The sequence below is a fragment of the Pinus tabuliformis genome, chromosome J, assembly GCF_031772625.1.
Source record: "Pinus tabuliformis cultivar Carrire ecotype Pingquan chromosome J, CPIR1, whole genome shotgun sequence".
Classification (NCBI taxonomy): Eukaryota; Viridiplantae; Streptophyta; class Pinopsida; order Pinales; family Pinaceae; genus Pinus; species Pinus tabuliformis.
In genome coordinates this window covers 1,573,097,179-1,573,114,140 of record NC_142295.1, presented here as the reverse complement: position 1 = coordinate 1,573,114,140, position 16,962 = coordinate 1,573,097,179, and the positions used below count along the sequence as shown (strand labels likewise).

Here is a 16,962-nt window from a genome sequence, read left to right as displayed (position 1 = left end):
AAATGAGATAACATCCGCATATCATAAAATCTTCTAAATAAAATTAATAAATATAAAGAATTTCCTATGACCTTGTTATATGAAACTACCTTGTTATATGGTTTCAATAGAACTTATATTGTTTCTTATCACATTGCATTTGAACCTATTTTTCTTGGTGGAAAAGATGGCATGTAAATATTTCCCATGGGCAAGGTTTTTATTAGCTATGTACTTTGTAATGGGAAGTGAATTTTTCATATTATCGTAATTACTAGGGTAAAATTGAAGTGTGTAATTTTTAATTTCATATCATAAATATAGTTTTTGTTTTTATTTTTAGATAGTTTTTATTTTTATCTTTAGTGTATATTACTATAAAATAATGTTTTATAAAATAAAAGTGAAATAAAATATTACATTTATTTTATTTATAAATAATGAATAATATTAATTAAAATATCATAATAATATTAAAGTTGTATATGTTTAAATAACTTATTCATAAAACTATGTATTTAATGTTTAATAAAACTATTTTAAAAAATTCTTGCTACACCATCTTCACAAGTATTTTACTATACATTATTATAATTTGAGTCTTATTATGCTTACTAATAATGAAGTACAATGTTTGATGCAACAAAAAAATCAAATAATTATGATTAAATCTTACATATTAAGAAAGATGCTTTGCAAATTGTTAGTAATTAATTTAGGATAATATATGATTTATTATAAAAAAAGAGAAGCTCAAAGTAATTAATAGATTAAGGAATTATAGAGATATAATGCATAATTGCTAAAGTAAGTATTAATATCCATATTAAGATTGAGTGAATGGTTATTATAAAAAAGAGGAAGGTTTTGGAGAAATCTATTTACATTACAAGTTCTCTTAATAATTATTGAATTTTGTCCTAAGTGAGGTGAATGTGTTTGGATAATCGCAAGCTTAGTTCAAAGTTTAATTCCCAATTCACTTATATGTTTGAGTTGCTTCTCTTTGACTTAATTGTGTTATTATCAATAAATGAATCCTTAACAATTATAAAAATATGATTTCTTTTAATGAAACTCAATGTTTAGTTGGACTCAATGTGTTTCTTATGTGTTTGAGGAAATGGATGGGTCAAACCTAGATAATAACTATGCTTAATGCTTCCACAACAATGTCTATAATTCTAAAGTATGTAAGTACATATTGTAATGAAATATATGAAAATCTATATTTTTATTGTTTTTCCTAATAAAAAATACTCAGCCTTTTGAATGTATTGTAATTTTTCAAATGGGTTTTGATGTAGGTTTCACGAATTGCAATCCTATATAAATTGATTCTAAGAATTTACATCGACCTCTATGGTTACCAAAATTTAAATCTAAAATTTTAACATAAAATACAACTCAATTGACAATGTTTCCAGAAGTCAAAATAATGAATAATATTAATTAAAATACCATAATAATATTAAAGTTGTATATATTTAAATAACTTATTCATAAAACTATGTATCTAATGTTTAATAAAACTATTTTAAAAAATTCTTGCTACACGATCTTCACAAGTATTTTACTATACATTACTATAATTTGAGACATAATAAGTTTATGCTTACTAATAATGAAGTACAATGTTTGATGCAACAAAAAAATCAAATAATTATGATTAAATCTTACATATTAAGAAAGATGCCTTGCAAATTGTTAGTAATTAATTCAGGATAATATATGATTTATTATATAAAAAAAAGAGAAGCTCAAAGTAATTAAATAGATTAAGGAATTATAGAGATATAATGCATAATTGCTAAAGTAAGTATTAATATCCATATTCACATTGAGTGAATGGTTATTATAAAAAAGAGGAAGGTTTTGGAGAAATCTATTAACATTACAAGTTCTCTTAATAATTGTTGAATTTTGTCCTACGTGAGGTGAATGTGTTTGGATAATCGCAAGCTTAGTTCAAAGTTTAATTCCCAATTCACTTATATGTTTGAGTTGCTTCTCTTTGACTTAACTGTGTTATTATCAATAAATGAACCATTAACAATTATAATCCTATATAAATTGATTCTAAGAATTTACATCGACCTCTATGGTTACCAAAATCTAAACCTAAAATTTTAACATAAAATACAACTCAATTGACAATGTTTCCATAAGTCAAAATAATGAATAATATTAATTAAAATATCATAATAATATTAAAGTTGTATATATTTAAATAACTTATTCATAAAACTATGTATCTAATGTTTAATAAAACTATTTTAAAAAATTCTTGCTACACGATCTTCACAAGTATTTTACTATACATTACTATAATTTGAGACATAATAAGTTTATGCTTACTAATAATGAAATCTTCACAAGTACTTTAGCCTTGCTACACGACCTTCATAAGTATTTTACTATAAATTACTATAATTTAAGACATAATAAGTTTGTGCTTACTAATAATGAAGTAAACGATCTCTATACATTACTATAATTTGAGACATAATAAGTTTATGCTTACTAATAATGAAGTACAACGTTTGATGCAACAAAAAAATCAAATAACTATGATTAAATCTTACATATTAAGAAAGATGCCTTGCAAATTGTTAGTAATTAATTTAGGATAATATATGATTTATTATATAAAAAAGAGAAGCTCAAAGTAATTAAATAGGTTAAGGAATTATAGAGATATAATGCAAAACTGCTAAAGTAAGAATTAATATCCATATTCACATTGAGTGAATGGTTATTATAAAAAAGAGGAAGGTTTTGGAGAAATCTATTTACATTACAAGTTCTCTTAATAATTGTTGAATTTTGTCCTATGTGAGGTGAATGTGTTTGGATAATCGCAAGCTTAGTTCAAAGTTTAATTCCCAATTCACTTATATGTTTGAGTTGCTTCTCTTTGACATAATTGTGTTATTATCAATAAATGAACCATTAACAATTATAAAAATATGATTTCTTTTATTGAAACTCAATGTTTAGTTGGACTCAATGTGTTGCTTATGTGTTTTAGGAAATGGATGGGTCAAACCTAGATAATAACTATGTTTAATGCTTCCACAACAATGTCTATGATTATAAAGTATATAAGTACATATTGTAATGAAATATATGAAAATCTATATTTTTATTGTTTTTCCTAATCAAAACTACTTAGCCTTTTGAAGGTATTGTAATTTTTCAAATGGTTTTGATGTAGGTTTCATGAATTGCAATCCTATATATATTGATTCTAAGAATTTACATCAACCTCTATGGTTACCAAAATATAAACCTAAAATTTTAACATAAAATACAAGTCAATTGACAATGTTTTCGTAAGTCAAAATAATGAATAATATTAATTAAAATATCATAATAATATTAAAGTTGTATATATTTAAATAGCTTATTCATAAAACTATGTATCTAATGTTTAATAAAACTATTTTAAAAAATTCTTGCTACACGATCTTCACAAGTATTTTACTATACATTACTATAATTTGAGACATAATAAGTTTATGCTTACTAATAATGAAGTACAACGTTTGATGCAACAAAAAAAATCAAATAATTATGATTAAATATTACATATTAAGAAAGATGCCTTGCAAATTGTTAGTAATTAATTTAGGATAATATATGATTTATTATAAAAAAAGAAGAAGCTCAAAGTAATTAAATAGATTAAGGAATTATAGAGATATAATGCATAACTGCTAAAGTAAGTATTAATATCCATATTCACATTGAGTGAATGGTTATTATAAAAAAGAGGAAGGTTTTGGAGAAATCTATTTACATTACAAGTTTTCTTAATAATTATTGAATTTTGTCCTAAGTGAGGTGAATGTATTTGGATAATCGCAAGCTTAGTTCAAAGTCTAATTCCCAATTCACTTATATGTTTGAGTTGCTTCTCTTTGACTTAATTGTGTTATTATCAATAAATGAACCATTAACAATTATAGAAATATGATTTCTTTTATTGAAACTCAATGTTTAGTTGGACTCAATGTGTTGCTTATGTGTTTGAGGAAATGGATGGGTCAAACCTAGATAATAACTATGCTTAATGCTTCCACAACAATGTCTATGATTCTAAAGTATGTAAGTACATATTGTAATGAAATATATGAAAATCTATATTTTTATTGTTTTTCCTAATAAAAACTACTCAGCCTTTTGAAGGTATTGTAATTTTTCAAATGGGTTTTGATGTAGGTTTCATGAATTGCAATCCTATATAAATTGACTCTAAGAATTTACATCGACCTACCAAAATCTAAACCTAAAATTTTAACATAAAAGACAACTCAATTGACAATGTTTCCATATGTCAAAAGTTTTATGAACTTACATTCTTTCAACAATATGGACTTTTCTAGTAATTTTAATATTCTATAGTAGTCAATGTTAACAATGAACCCCAAAGAAATGAATTGACCTACTCTTAAAGAAAAAATCTATGGTAATCTAGATTGCCTTTGCATATTCATAAGCATTAATCACTACATCAATATTGCTAAAATTTCAATCAGTGATATGGAATGCTCAGAAAAAGCAAAGGGAGGTATGCAAGTCTTCATTTAATTTTTTTGACATGTCAATACATATAAATTTAAAGATATAACTATGAAATCATGAAGACAATCAAACCTAGATATATCTATTGACATCCAATATGTAAATCTCCATGGATATATCTTTTGACATCCAATAGGTAAATCTCCATGGATATATCTATTAACGGCCAACATCCAAATCTCCATGTTTAATGTCTAAAGATAGGCACATTCACATTTAGTTATGTTTTTCATGTTAATTAGATAAAAAATCCTAAGGATTCGATTGACAACAACCTCGTGGATGGAATAGCCTTGGAATGGACAACCCAAACATTGTTGATGAAGAGGACATGTCACACATCGTAAGCCCCAATGATATATATGGGAAACCAAGAAGAAGAATAAGAGATATTGAACCCACCAAAATTCTTAGTAAATCATTACAACACAATAAAATAAACATATCATGATAATGCATCATAGCTATCATAATTAAGAAAGAACAAAATAATGCATCATAGTTATCATAGTTAAATTAGAACAAGATAATAATAGAGACACCACATAACCAAAATTCTAATTAATATGTGTAAACATCATTACCTCGCTAACATAAATTAATAATAATTAATTGTTACCCTTCATTAAAAAAACAAAATAACAAAATATAAATTTTAACCAAACTCGAACTGTTTTGAGACTGAACTGAAACATAGAAAACATTTTCCAAAACTTTTATAACAAGAATTCAAACGGTTTGGAAACGAAAACAAAACGCAGAAAACTTTGAAGGAAAATGTTATTAATGAATATAAACTTAGAGTATTTTGATGCTAAAGTGAAACGTACTGAATTTTATCAAAAATAATTATATATCAGTTGAAGTTAAAATAAATCAAATAATTTTGGGCTCGACATTCAGAGATTAAGGTTTTTAAAATTCATGTGTCCACACATGGAACACTATGTTACCATTATCATTCATGTAACCTAAAACCAGACGTGGAACCAGAGTAATGCTTTAATTGTTGATCTGCCTAATCATTTAATAGAAAAAATAATAACGGTTTTTATATTTTTTTTGGTCCTCCTCTCTTAAATCCATGGACTTGAAGCTTTTATCTTGCAGAGCTTCCGGTTTACCTATATATATAGACACCAAAGGTTTAATTTTTGGTTTTGTTTATTTGAAGAATATACGAAATGCCATTCTGTGGGATTACTTTTGTGGAGATATAGATGCCACTATTGGCCATGGTTTTGACATGGGGAGGAGTAGAATTCAAGCTCATTGAGATTGAAGAAGGAACAATGATTCATTGTTGGGTCCCCATAAAACATACAAGGCTTCCACTCATTTTGGTCCACGACTTTGCTGCAGATGGTGGTGTGACGTGGCAGTTCCACCACAAAAGCTCTTATCTAAATATTACATGACTCATCACTAATTACAGTTTGGGATATGTTTTGAGTGTCAATGCGTATGGTACACTGTATTCACTGAGGTGGAGTGATTTTCTAACATGTGAGCCACGTGGCTCGCAACTCTTTTCCGATTATGGTTTGCGCATGGTGGCAGCACATGGCATAGCATGCAGTGATTGCTGTTTGACATTAAACTCATCTGACCGTTCTGTACCTGGCTAGGTTAGCCATCCGACCACTATATCTCCTCTTGGAACTCCCGTCCAATTCGACGACATGGATTAACCCTTGCGATCCTACGGTTTCTAGGTTATTCATTTCTCGATTTTTCTTGGGATTCGAACTCATTGCTTGGTAACCATCCCTTTGAGCCTACTCTGTTGCCGCTCTTCATGCATCTGCTCCATCGAGTTTGACCTCTAGACTTCATGCATCGAAGGGCTCCATAGACCCAACCTTTCTGTCAAGCATCGGTCTCTCCATTAACAGGTATACTTGTGTTTTTTTAAACCATTCAGGCTTTTCCTACTTACTTCCATCCCATCGCAGCTTTTGTCTATTCATATTTCAATCGCATTAATCGTATCTTTATGACTATGATACCTCACAAGATGCCAGTTCACAGTCTCGGTTCTCTCTGCTGCTTCTAGTGGAAAATTGCTCCTTCAGCGTTGGTCTTTAAGGAATGCCGGGTAAGACCTCATCCTCGTCTGACGCCCTTGCGCTGGAGGGTTTGGGGTTAGGGTGTTATCCAGTCCTTAATACACTATATTCTAATGGCTTCTCAGCTTGTTGGCAGCATTCTGTAATTCGAATGGTTAGGGTTTCAAAAGGTTTCTTCTTCTGATAGGTTTTGCTTATGAAGGCGTTGCTTTCAATACAAGCTCTGTGCTTCTTGTCGCACAAGAATATGTATCTCTAGCTAGTCATGTTTTCATGAAGTTTAATTTCGGGGTTTCAAGTTGTAGCACTTTGAAATATTTCTCTGTTAAAAATGTATGTCCTGTTGAAAATCATGAGAGCCGTGCCTCATGCTTTGTACTCTTTTCTAATATGTCAATATAAATTTCATATTTGATCTTCCGGTTAATCTCGCCCGATTTCTGGGTTGGAACTGTTCAGTTAAAATGTATTGCTTAAATTTATGAGTTTTTAGTTGGAAAAGGTGGCCTCGGCCTGCATAAAATTCTGTTTATAATTTACAAATTTATATGCTAGCTATGTTGTCTTTCGATAACTGCATTTGGCTTTAATCGTTCAAACAAGGTTCTGGTTTGTAAAACTTAAGGCCTGTTGCAGGTATCATGAATTTGTTTTTCTTCGGTTCCAAATGTTCTTTTACAAACTCACCCTTTGATTCTATAAGTTACATTAAACGTGAGGGTTTCATTCCTCGCAAGGCTTTTTTGGGGTCAGATTGGGTTTGTTGTTATGTCCTCGTTCCAGGAACCCTTGAACTCTTCCACAGTTCATAGTCCGTGTTTGGGCATAACAACCCCTAACTGTCACAAACCCTGGCTCTCGCATACCCTGGGCGAGATAACTGCTCCAGTACACGGATGTTATATTTTATTGAATCTGTGTTTGATTTATTGCAAATAAAATATTGCTGGGTAAGAGCTCATCCTCGTCTCATGACCTTGGGCTGGAGGGTTTGGGGCTAGGGTGTTATCCGGTCCTTAGTACACTGTATTTTGATGGCTTCTCAGATTGTTGACAGCATTCTGTAATTCGAATGGTTAGGGTTTCAAAAGGTTTCTTCTTCTGATAGGTTTTGCTTATGAAGGCATTGTTTTTAGTACAAGCTCTGTGCTTCCTGTCACACAAGAATATGCATCTCCAGCTAGTCATATTTTCATGGAGTTTAATTTCGGGGTTTCAAGTTGTAGCACTTGGAAATATTTCTCTGTTAAAAATGTATGTCTTGTTGAAAACGATGAGAGCCATGCCTTATGCTTTGTACTCTTTTCTAATATGTCAATATAACTTTCATGTTTGATCTTCCGGTTAAGCTCGCCTGATTTCTAGGTTGGAACTATTCAGTTAAAATGTATTGCTTAAAGTTATGAGTTTTTAGTTGGAAAAGGTGGCCTCGGCCCGCATAAATTTTTGTATATAATTTACAAATTTATATGCTAGCTATGTTGTCTTTCGATAAATGCATTTGGCTCTAATTGTTCAAACAGGGTTCTGGTTTGTAAAACTTAAGGCCTGTTGCAAGTATCATGAATTTGTTTTTCTTTGGTTCCAAATGTTCTTTTACAAAATCGCCCTCTAATTCTGTAGATTACATTAAACATGAGGGTTTCATTCCTTGCAAGGTTTTGTTTGGGGTTGGACTAGGTTTGCCGTTATGTCCTCATTCCAGGGACCCTTGAACTCTTCCGCGGTTCATAGTCTCTGTTTGGGCATAATGACCCCCAACTGTCGCAAACCTTGGCTATCGCATACCCTGGGTGAGATAATTTCTCCAGTACGCAGATGTTATATTTTATTGAATCTGTGTTTGGTTTCTTGCAAATAAAATATTGTTAACAAGTATTTACTGGGTTAATTTAAACTATTTTGCTAGTTCCTGTTTGGATAAACATAGATAAGTTTTTTCGCTTCTGTGGTTTCTATTGTAACTATTCCTGTTTATTTGTTCAATTTTGAAAACTTGCATTTATAATAGCCCAGGTGGCCCTTTCAATAAAATATTCTCCTCATAACTATGATGCATTATCATGATATGTTTATTTTCTTGTGTTGTAATGATTTACTAAGACTTTTGGTGGGTTCAATATTTCTTATTCTTCTTCTTGGTTGCCCCTGATGTTGCAAAGGAAACGCCGTAAGGCGGTATAATAGGTAAGAGTAGTAAAGAAGAATGGAAACTGTAGATGAGGCCATGCATATAGCTAGAGGATATGGCACTGGTGGTGGGAATCAAGAAATCTATTTTTGATTGTACATAAATTTACTATATGAAAATGCTGGAGCCAAATCTAGTACCAGACAAATCAGGGTCATCATTGAAATATTGCTTGCATATTTCTTGTTTGAACTCTGGATCCTAAAAAACTTCCCTTAGATTCAATTCATCTACCTTGGTAACAACTACTAAACAACCCTTTCATACATCAAGCAGCCCTCAATCTATAGAACCAAAACTTACTCGGCTCATGCGACAAACTCTGACCATTTGCTCCATTTGCAATCAAACAAGATTTTATTCTTGAATGAATAAATGTAGCATTATAGGCTTCGAAATCCATTTTGGAAAGATTTATGTTTCATCCTGCAGCAATATCTATAAGGATGGGAGTGCAAGGACTGGCTAGTAATGCCATAGCATAGGTTGAAATTTCAACTGGCATATTTGGCATCACAAATCAAGGTTTATGCTCTGTCCAATCACTGTTGTCCGCAATTTTTCCAGGCCCTTTTCCACTTATCTTCCCAAAATATCCCTTGGCTAAGATTCCTTTGAAACTGCTAATCCCCTCACTAAAACTCTTAGATTGTCTTTGGGAGGGACAACCACTAGTTGTGTTATGCTACTGCAATAGAAAGGGAAAGTTGGAGGAGGAGAATATGATGTGGTAGGATTAGGTTTATTGTGACAACATAATGTTAGAGTGCAGAGGGCACACATTTGATGCCCATAGCCCTAAACTTCAATGGTACACAATTGATCAAAGAAAATGCAACAAACCTCAGATTCACTAGCATCAGAAATATTATCTTCAATGTCATCTTCTTGATCACTGGAAGAAGACATTGAAGAGGCAGCTCCAAACATAATTCTTTTCTCCCTGGCTCGATTGGCCTCCATAAGGGCCTTTTCTAACAAGAGCTTAGCCTCTGAATTGACTTGTTTATGAATTTCCACGGTCTAGGCCAAACCAATGGTTCTGCAGAACTGGGATTCAGTAAGGCTACACAGGCAGTGTGTTTGTACTTAAGGGCTACCACATATGGTATGAGTCCAGACGCATCTTGCTGAATGCAGTCAAAACCCCAAGACAATAATTCTCGCATAGAATCCAAGCAGCCTCCTCGAGCAACAAGGTGCAAAGGCGTGATCCCTGGTCATCCATGAGCTCTAGTGGTTGCACACACTAAAGTACCATTTCTCATTAGCATCTGAACAACCCCTGCATGTTTCATTTGAGTCGCAAGGTGTAATGAAGTGGCTCTAATCCCATCTCTCACGTTTACAAACCGGGAAAATCCCCAAGACTCTGCAATGAGAGTAGACTGGATAGCTGAGAGAATGGCTTCCAAGAAATTAGTGTGCCCATAGTTTGCAACATAATGCAAGAAAGTTCTCCGATGCAATGAGTCAAACAGTAGTATTTTTGCACTAGCTTGCAGAAGCCTTTCAATGCAGGAAACCTTCCCATACATGGTGGCCATCATCAGAGGAGTCTATTTGTTGCGACTTAGGGCATCAAGATGAAAATTCCAGTACAACAGATATGATAGGACATCAATCTGGCCATTTGCAGTAGCAATATGCAATGGAGACATCTTTTCATAGACTGTGGTCTCTGAGATCAAATGGGGCTCTTGCTCAAGAGCAACCTCCACCCTTTGCAAATCCCCTTCCTGGACGACAGAGAAGAAGGCATGCTCATTGGAGACACTACAGCTCAGAGCCTGACCCATTTATTACCAAATCTTGCCCACTGAATCCCCAATGCCCTGAGCCCCTTATCAACACCTCTTAGGCATTTGAATCCTGAAAAATCTAACTCGGGACTCTTGAAACCAACCATGTAATCAATCAGTGAATCCCATCTCTGTTGGAAAGCAATCCAAAGTAGTATAGATTATTTTAAGTTCAAAGGTATCATGAGCTACTATACTACAGATTCCATTATTTTTTTGTCAAACTTCAAAAAACAGAAAATCAAAAATTAGCGCGCACATGATGCAGAATACCAGCTCCTATGTAGAACGAATTTAGGTAAATTTTCACCAAGAAATCGTGCCACAAAATTAATTACTGTGGAGAATTCAATGAGGATCAAAGAATTAAAGGGATTTTTGGCTCTGTTTCATTTCCCAGGTCCTAACACATCTTCAGAACTAAATTGGAAACGAGAGTAAAAATAGCTTTAGATGCAACACAGGGTAGTTTTTTCATGTCCTCTTTTCTGTGATGTATTTTATAAAAAGTTTAAACGCCAGTAGATGTCTATTGTATGCATCTATTGTATGCTTCAAAAGGAAAATGACATATTTTTCATGCAATTTCTTATGTAGATTTCTACTTTTATCTCTTAAAGGGAATTAATGCATAACAATATCTCCATTTTTTTTCAAAGGATTGGAATACATGCATATTTTTCATGCAATTTCTTATGTAGATTTCTACTTTTATCTCTTAAAGGGAATTAATGCATAACAATATCTCCATTTTTTTTCAAAGGATTGGAATGCATGCATGTAGATTGTACCCCAAAGATTATTCATGGGGATGTGAAAACAACGAACATTCTTCTAGACAGCAATTTGAAAGGAAACCTTGGTGACTTTGGTCTTTCAAAGGTATGGATGGATGAGGAGGATGGGGAGCCTTCTCATGTTTCCACTATAGTGAAAGGAACTATGGGATACCTTGATCTAGAGTATATCACACACATAAATTGTGAATAAAAATATGGCTTTAATAGTGATTTGGAAAGCATTGCATATTAAACGCCATTATAAGCCATAAGCAAAATTGTGAATGGCAATATAGCTTTACTGTGACAAATCCAAATCTAACAAGAATGGATGTGAAGTAGCAAATCCTTGTCAAAGCTAATACATTTCCAAAATAAATGTCTATAGATATACTTATAAATGCGATATTCACAATATGGAAACCTTATAGATATGCTTATAAATGAGATATTCACAATATGGAAACCTTATAAATGAAATATTCACAGTATGGAAAATTCAAGAAGATTGGGGACCCAAATATTACTTTGTTTGGTCCTACGTATCAGAGGATCCATCTTGACCAAGAAAACCTTCATATGTGTATGCAGAAATTGAGACCTTGTTGCAGAAGATAAGGTTTTTTGAATAGGATTCTGCTCCAAAAGTTGTAGCAGGGCTGTCTTTTCTTTTGGGAATGTTTTCTTTGGAATATTTTCTTCTTCCTCTCCACTATAATCTATAAGGATCTGAAAAAAATGAGAAAACAAACAGGTTATGCGATGTTGTGGGAAATTAACACAGGACTATGCTCATCACAAAGTACACGAACAAACTGAAATTTGTTCTTAGATCAAGCAAGAAGTATATATCTGTTGAGCATGGGATGGAAATAAAAATAGATAAGGAATACTAGAAAGCAAAATTTCTAGCAAAAAGGGCCCATGGATGTTGATCTTATTCATTATGAATGATGTCATAGTGTTTTGTGTTTTCCATTTGCAGGTATAACGTTTGGATCTAGTTCAACCCACAATACATGTTTACAGAATTTATATGGCAAAAACTTTATCAGCAATACAATGATATCGAGAGTTCATGTTGAGAAACATTCTCATATTTTATGAACTAACTTTTCTAAAATGTCTAGTTGCATAAGCAAAAACTTGATAGATATAAAGAAAATATTCACAATTTCAAAAGCATAAGTAAAACCAGATAGTATCTTCTCTTCGTAGAGGTAGCTTCTGTAAGATCTTTCAAATAGAATGTTAGCTATTTGAGCAGAGCTTGGGACAAATAACTCACCTATTGTGGCGAGACTTTGATCAACTATGATTAAAGCATTCAACAGAGTCATTTATCCAAAGGTATGTTCCCAATTTTTGTATATCATGAACATTTGTTATTACATCCACTTACGACTGGAAAGCAATCCAAAGTAGTATGGATTATTTTAAGTTCAAAGATATCATGAGATACTATACTACAAATTCCATTATTCTTTTTCCAAACTTCAAACCTCTATAAAACTACAAACCTCTATAAACGATGTAACCAGTCAAAATACTAACTAGTTAAAAATAGAAAATCAAAAATTAGTAGTGCTCACATTTTGCAGAATACCAGCTCCTATGTAGAATGAATTTAGGTAAATTTTCACCAAGAAATCATGCCAAAAAATTAATTACTGTGGAGAATTCAGTGAGGATACAAGAATTAAAGGGAGCTTTGGCTCTGTTTCATTTCCCAGGTCCGAATGCAGCTTCAGAACTAAATTGGAAATCAAGAGTAAAAATAGCTTTAAATGCAACACAAGGTAGTTTTTTCATGTCCTCTTTTCTGTGATGTACTTTATAAAAATTTAAACATTGGTAGATGTCTACTGTATGCTTCAAAAGGAAAACAACATATTTTTCATGCAATTTCTTATGTATATTTCTACTTTTATCTCTTAAAGGGAATTAATGCATAACACTATCTCCATTTTTATTCAAAGGATTGGAATACATGCACATAGATTGTATTCATCGGGATGTGAAAACAACGAACATTATTCTAGAAAATCTATCACATGCCACCCCCGAGTTGACACCCTTTTAAATCTGGGCAATGCTGCATCTGCAGGCTTAACCACTTACCACTATGCAAAACAGTTTTTTTTCTTTCCATACGAATGCATTTTGTATTGACTGTCTATTTTGGATTCATGGTTTCTTTTGGCTTTGGCTACAGGTACCATGCGGTTTCCTCCACATCTGAGTTCTTCAATCGCTTTGCCCTATTTCTTCTCTCAAAATCAATTAGCATGATCTATTGACTGATCTTTTGTTATGTACTTCGCACGTGAATAATATTGAAGAATTCAAAAGATTTACAGCTTAGGTTTTGATTAATTGCTGCAATATCAAGTTCAATGTGAGTACCTTGAATGGCCCTCTCTTTGTGGGAAAATCGTTGATTTCAGGAAGCTGCCCCCGAGTTGAGGCCCTTTTAAATCTGGGCAATGCTGCATCTTACCAATATGTGCTACCAACTTACGGAATTTCCATTGCAGCATTGCAACATTCCTTGCAATTGCACCACATGTTGCAATGGGAACGCCGTGAGGCAAGAGCGTAAGAAAGAGAGAAGAGGGAAATCAAAATTCTATGCAATTTGATTTATTTAGTGTGTCTGTGAAAAAACTTCCAAATTTCTATTTTGTATAATATAGTTATATCATGGATTATAATTGCAAGATTGGTTCATTACTAAAATCACCATTTGTAAAATTAATAAACTATTTTATTGAAAGTTTCATCATTTCAATATACATGATTTATTTTAAGTTTGAATGGATATAAGAGAGCAATTTTGTTGTTGCTATTATCATTCTTATTTTTAAAGTAACATTTTTAATTATTTTAAAGTAACTTTTTAAATAAAAAGAATGATTATTTTTAAAATAACAATTTTAATGAAATAAATGATTGTAGAATTATATTGTTAAATTTAGAGGAGAAAACAATTTTATTAAATAATTTTACTAATATTTTTTAAGTTGTCTTAAATATTAGAAATGTGATTAGATTTTGGAAATCCATTTTATAAAGTAGTTAAGTTTTTAAATTTATAATTACACCAACTAATACATTTGATGCTTTAACCAATGTTTAAAAAAACATAATCAATGTTTAAAAAAAATACTATTTAACGTGGGAAATTAAACCAATCTAATTTCATATTAAATCTATATCTACCAAACCCAAAAAAATAAACCTTAATAATATAAATAAATAAGTGAATCTTGTTATGCTACCCTAATTTTACTAGTGACATAAACTTGAGTAAATCTTGTGGGGCTTTCTGTTTTCATTTCGTAGGTGATTGCCTATCTAATCTATTTTGATTTGGCCATTCATTTTAGTTTGATATTTCAATATGGAATGGCAACGAGAAAGAGACTCCGAAAGAGGGAGTAGAAATATAAGCGATGATGATCCAAGAAGATCCAATCCAGATGAACATTTCTCTGATAGTCACATGGAAGAAGTAAGTCGTCGTGAGGAAGAAGCTATTATATTGGACGGATTGCCTCTTTTTCGTGAGAATGAGGTCGTTATACAAGAAGTTGTTCGGATAGTCACTCAAAATATTCATGTGGCCGGTAATATGATAGTTCGAGATATTGTAGCAGAGGATCCGTTGCCGGTTGTTCCTGAGAAGACTGAGATAGCCGCCAATGATGATCAAACACAAGAAATCGAAGCAACTCGTGTTCAGCCTGTGTTATGGAAGAACCAGTGGAACAACAACTGATACGAGAAATAACAAGTGGTAATCTGGAGTTCATAAGAAGGCTACGTGATGTTGTTGAAGTCCATCGCCAGACTAATCTCGAGGTACGATCTCTTATTGAATGCCTCACAACCTATCATAACAGTAATAGAATGCCCCGTCCGGCATTGCCTACCATAAGAATTTTAGAACCCAGTCATAAATGAATTGATTTTATCATTGATACTAACCGAGCCATGAGTAGCCATTCCAAAAACTGTACTCGACTCCAAATCTGAATCAACCCGCTTGAACTTGCTTCCATGAGAGTTAGCGTGTAGCTTGTTTCCTTTTAAAACATCGCCCTCTTCATTCTCCACTCCATTAACCATCACCTCCATCTGCGTGTCCTCTGGTTCCTTCGAGGCTATCTGTGCTCCCAACTCCATTTTCTTCCACTTCCAAATATCGCAGAGCTGTAACATAACACAAACATACGATGCCCATATGCCATTTTATAAAGGGTTTGCAACCCCTCTGCTTGGCGTAATTGGAATGTTAATTGGAATTGGATTTGGAATGTTAATTGAATTCCAAAAGGCTTGTCGCCTTGTTTCCTGGAAATTGTATGAATATTCAAAACACGTTCGAAGAAAAAAAAATAAAATTCAAAACAAGGTAAAAATTGTCAACTGAAACAGAATTTGTTGCGGCCATCTCCCAGCTTATAGAGAATATTGGGGAGGCTCTCTCAATGAATTTTGTGGAAAAACTATGACAGGTAACGTAAATGCAGTTCTTTTAGGAGGGAAACCCGCGTAACTTGAATAACGATGTAACTTAATAACCGTAACTGAAGTGATTAATACCTATCGAAAATTAATAACCGTAACTGAATTAATTAATACCTTTCAAAAATTAATAACTGTAACTGAACTGATTAATACCCGTCGAAAATCAATCTAATGGTCTAGACTATCTTAATCGTCTAATGGTCTAGACTATCTTAATCGTCTAACATTCATTTCAACGGCCCATGAAGGTACAGGTGGCCGGGGAGAAGAGTCATTTTCATAGGAAACGCCTTACGACGTAATTATAATTCGAATTTTCGTGGAGTTGTTGGAAATTTATGGTAATTTCAAACAAAAGCTGAACAGAGAATGATGCTCTGTTTTTACACAGGATCTTAACACAGGGAAGCTGAATTTGATTTCTAAAGAACAGAGTTTCACACACTCATAAAAACATTGTATTCATTAATAAAACAACCTGTTACAAAAGGATCTTCCTCTTAACAGAGGGATTCACCAAGAACTTCCATTTCCATACAAAAAAAATTACTCTCTCTCTTCTGGAAATTTTACACTACTGTGTGTAAAAATAAAACTTACATTTACTGCTGTAGAAATCTCTTACATTTACTGATTCTATTGCATTTCATATGCAACTACAAAAAAATTCACTTGCGCTGCTGCGCATTTTACATTGCATATGTTCAACAATTCGTATTGAACAAAAACAAAAACTCAACCTTCAGGCTGCTGCGTATAATACCTTTCGTTTTCACTCAACGAACACAAACTTGTTTGCACTGTGTGCTCCCCTTCTTCATTTCAATGAACAACAAAAAATATTACAGTCACGCTGCTGCGTGCTCCCTTTCTCAACAAAAAAAAATTCACATATACTTTCACGCTTCTACATATTACATATTACATTGCATATTTTTTAACAATAAAAAAATGAATGACCATACTTCCGTGAATTTTTTTAAAAATAAAATTAAAAGGTTTTACCTATATTCTACGAACAG

General features: G+C 32.4%; 1 protein-coding gene and 1 pseudogene across 1 annotated transcript in view; both read right to left on the bottom strand.

The window, feature by feature from the left end:
• Positions 1–9,346: 9,346 nt before the first annotated feature.
• LOC149233496 (putative E3 ubiquitin-protein ligase XBAT31 pseudogene) lies at positions 9,347–10,625 on the bottom strand (annotated as a pseudogene).
• A 4,727-nt stretch (positions 10,626–15,352) lies between these two features.
• LOC149233495 (putative UPF0481 protein At3g02645) overlaps positions 15,353–16,962 on the bottom strand; it is a 79,747-nt gene continuing 78,137 nt past the window's right edge. Inside the window, exon 2 of the mRNA XM_089382213.1 lies at positions 15,353–15,622. Coding sequence (XP_089238339.1) covers positions 15,353–15,622 — 270 coding nt within the window. The remainder of the gene's footprint in view (positions 15,623–16,962) is intronic.